This window comes from Lygodium microphyllum, chromosome 8 (genome assembly GCF_053477565.2).
Source record: "Lygodium microphyllum isolate KBCC chromosome 8, Lygodium_microphyllum_v1.1.10, whole genome shotgun sequence".
NCBI classification, from domain to species: domain Eukaryota; kingdom Viridiplantae; phylum Streptophyta; class Polypodiopsida; order Schizaeales; family Lygodiaceae; genus Lygodium; species Lygodium microphyllum.
In genome coordinates, this window is record NC_141142.1 from 78,064,827 (window position 1) to 78,068,789 (window position 3,963).

Consider the following 3,963-nt stretch of genomic DNA (forward strand, 5'->3'; position numbering starts at 1 on the left):
CACAGTATGCGTTCCACATAAGGATGGGGGATATGCCTCTTGTAAAACCCAACTATGAATGAGGTACCACAATCTTCCACAATAACTTTTTCCCAACCAATCAAATTAAGCTTTAGTTTCCAAAGTAACTTGCTTAAAAGCCAAAGTTAAATGTAAAGAGTGGGTTGTTAGTTTGGAAAAGGCAACCTTGAGATGTTAGAAAAGGTTGAAGGTTTTTGTATCGGCTCCCAAAATTCTGGGAGGGGTCTGATGTGTCCTATGGTTTGTGCGATGTAAGGCAACCAAGGTTATTCGTCCGCATAGAAGATTGTTGAGGTGCTTCGACATTTTGTAGAAATGGAATGTAAGGGTAAGGGGTCCTAGTGTGAACGGCGGCGCAGGTGGCGATGGTGGTGATGGTGGTGGTGTGGGGGAGGGGGAGGTGATGTGGAGGGGGGAGAGGGCGTGGGAGGGGGTGAGGTGGAAGGGGGAGGTGACGCGGGAGCCGGGGGCGGTGGTGACGAGGTGGCAGGGGGCGGTGACGCTGGCGCGGGAGGCGGGGAGAGAGGGTTGACGGAGCGGCAGTTGAGGCGCACCTGGCCGCCCTGGAGGGGCGAGGTCTTGACCTGGACGTTGCCCAGGTTGACCAGGGACTGCGCGAAGGTTTCGAAGAAGCGGGCGCGGTCCGCGCTGAGCTGGAGCGCCAGCGGGGCCGTCCGCGCGTCGCCCGTGAGCTCCTGGTCGATCTGCAGCAGGCCGTTGCGCTGCTGCAGCTGCGAGTAGAACCCGTTGTCGAACACGTCCGCCCCCGTCGAGGGGGTCTGATCCAAGGCCACCGTCGGGTCCGCGCCCCCCGTCGCAGGGTCCGGACATACCCCCTTCAGCTTCCTTACCAGTGTCGTGTTCATCGACGGATCCGCCGTCCCGGAGCCCTGGAAATTATACACCCTATCGCTGAAGAAGCTACAATGCGCCACGCCCACCGTATGAGCTCCTGAGCCACCCATAAAACAACTTTTAGGCTTCATCCTCCCCTTAAGAAATACTCAACCAAGTCTTGTGGCCACACACACACACACTCTCTCTCTCTCTCAACCCTACGAAATTACCATCCGTTCACACGACACATCTGTTTTTCGAGTTGCCGAAGAGTTCATGCTATCTATACTGAAGTCATCCCTCACTCCACCCAACCCTTTTACGACCCTCGGGGTGGTTGTATTGGCAAACTGATGTTGTGCTTACTAGTGGAAAATCACATCATTCACCCAATGTAATTAGAGAGATGGTCGTACCAAGTGATTCATGGTTAGCTACATCTTGTTCTGGCTTTTGGTTTATTATTTAATTTACTCTCTTGGTTACCAATAAAAAAAGATTGCTTGGGGGTCAACTTGAAAAACCATTACAGGGCACCAATGACTCGCCAATTCTTTGAACTCGCTTAGTTTAATCCGACTTACCGTCTCTTTGAGGGTAAGTCTTAAAGGAGATTTGTCTCCATACACTATAATAAACTAACAAACTATAAACCTTTGTATCCTACAACAAACTATAATAAACTAGTAACCTTTATATATGAACAACAAAACTATTGCCCCCCTATAAAGTAGTCACATGATCAAACATTCTTTACCAAATTAGTCGCTCACTTTATGCCTATACGAATAGCTTTGCGGGTGGAAATCTTTTATTTCCTTTTAGTATTGTGATATAAATACAAGCCAAGATCACGATTACTATTCTTTGCGCACACAAAATTTATACGTTCTACACAAATGGCCCTACTAATTCTACTTGCCTCGAAGGAATCTTAGAGAGTAGATCTAACCTATATTCATTCCTTACTAGAAGACTTTCATAAATTGGCAGTGCCTAGCTTTTCAAACTGTGCTAAAGATAATGGCGAATGCTTTCCTAGGACATGTGATTTTCAATAGTCAAAACTTGACAAAATGCAAGATGGAAGTTTTCTTTTTTTTTTCATGCACTTAATGTCACTATTGCTTTTAGATGATAGTAGAACACATACCTAATAAGACCACTAGGTCTGTAAGTGTGAGGCCTTTCCCTGCAAATGCTGCTTTGGCCACATTTACACTAACTCTTGGACCCACTATTTCGATGTTCGCTTCATCAGCGCTTGACACCAAGCCATCCAATCGACCACAAGGTATCTCAAAATTCGGTCCTCCTGCCTGCACATCGCACATGACATGATCAACGGGATTAGACAAAGTAGGGGTAAGCATAACGTTCCTTTTAAACCATATGTCTATAATAATGCGCATATTGTTTTAGCCAGCCAAGACATATTGTACGTGGACTTAGTATATGGGTCCTACGCTTTGTGTTTGGGCATTAGAGGTTAGTGGGCCTAAAGCCTAGCTCCCTCTCTCTCTCTCTCTCTCTCTCCCCTCTGTGCCCACCTCAACGATGGCGTCGCGCACCGCAAGTACGATGATATCCGCACAAGAAACGATGCCCGGGCAGGCTTCTTCCACCTTCGCTTTGATCTCATCGATGATCTCATACCCACGTACTGTCTGGTTAGGATCGGCCTCCTTCTCGGTCGGCTGCTGAGGATCAACGTTACTGTCCAGCAGAATAGACGCATCACAACCCTAATGAATTACAAACATCAACAATCAGACTGATTACGAGTGTAATCAAACACTATATAAAACCCGGACGTAGTTTACACGCATCAATGGAATGCATAATTGAAATGCAATGCCTAATTAAACAGTGCTAATTACCGAATGATAATTATTATAGAAACACTGAATTAAACGGTTCGTGATATTACATTGACAAAGCAATCGTGGAAAAGCATCCGCAGAAGGGCCGCCACGATGGTGCTGTCCTGGGCAAACTTAGCCTTAACGTTGTCTCGCACGATTGTTTCCACGCCCGGGCAGGTGGAGTTGTAGAAGCCCACTCTCGTGCCTTGCGCATCGCTGGCCCCTGCCTTTGATGCAACAATGATCAACAGCACTAGTACGCCCTTGATCAGTACTGCTACCAACCGATCATTGGTACTATATCCAGCTAATTTCGCAGCTGCCTTCTTATCTTCCATCATGATTTACTCAATTGCCCAGCTATATAATCCTGACTGCATGTATCGTTGAATTAACTTGGTTTTCAGAAGATTAGATCATCGATTATACTGATCGAGTGTACTGTATAACTCTGTCTATCAGCAGCTTGTCTCAACGAGCTGGCCGGGGCGTAGGTAATAACCAGTTAATCCCAAGGATAACGGCCGATTACACGCCAGTGTACTAGTGCGAGACAGCGCGCAGTACACACACACAGTACACTCTCTCTCTCTCTCTGGGACCTGGGTATCTAAGGGGGGGTGTGTGTATGTCTGTGCGTATGCGTTATGCGCAGCAAGCTTTATACTGTTCTCCTAGACGCGCATTCCCTTCTGGTTCTTCTAGAACCACGTACTCTCAACATTCTCAACCGGATATCAAAGCTGGCCTGTCACCTTTTGAACGTCGTGGCTAGCTCGACTCATTTGACCAAGAAACGTGCACCGACGGAGTCACCAAATAAGGAACCCCCCAACATTTAGCCGAATATTTAAAGTCTTGATTGCAGGCACCCAAACCATTTGTTAGCATCGTCTCCAAGAAAGGAAAATATAGACCAATTATCGAAGACACAAGAGAACCATGTATTGGGTTGTACCTACTAGGAAAATTATCCAACCTACCTTATCTAGTAGTGTGCTCCTTGAGCACGTATAAAATACAAGATAGAATAAGGCAATGGCTTTGGAATGGGCATTAGGAGTTGGATAGACACATGTTACAATGGCACCATAACCCTATATAATACCATTAGCACTTGGATCGACACATGTTTTTCAACACGTGTTATAGATACCATTGGTCCTCAATTTTGATGTGTAAGGACATCCCACCCTAGGAAGAGTGGGATGTGGATAATCTCACCCCTAATACTACTGAA

At 46.5% G+C, this 3,963-nt stretch overlaps 1 protein-coding gene across 1 annotated transcript; it reads right to left on the minus strand.

Moving 5' to 3' along the window:
- Positions 1-221: 221 nt before the first annotated feature.
- Positions 222-3,369, minus strand: LOC148032485 (peroxidase 57-like). Its single transcript, XM_087684105.1, has 4 exons — positions 2,789-3,369; positions 2,409-2,603; positions 2,012-2,177; positions 222-973 (listed from the first exon to the last, which is right to left on the minus strand). The coding sequence occupies exons 1-4, from the start codon at positions 3,062-3,064 to the stop codon at positions 360-362; spliced, it is 1,251 nt and encodes a 416-aa protein (XP_087540231.1). The 5' UTR covers positions 3,065-3,369; the 3' UTR covers positions 222-359.
- Positions 3,370-3,963: the final 594 nt, after the last annotated feature.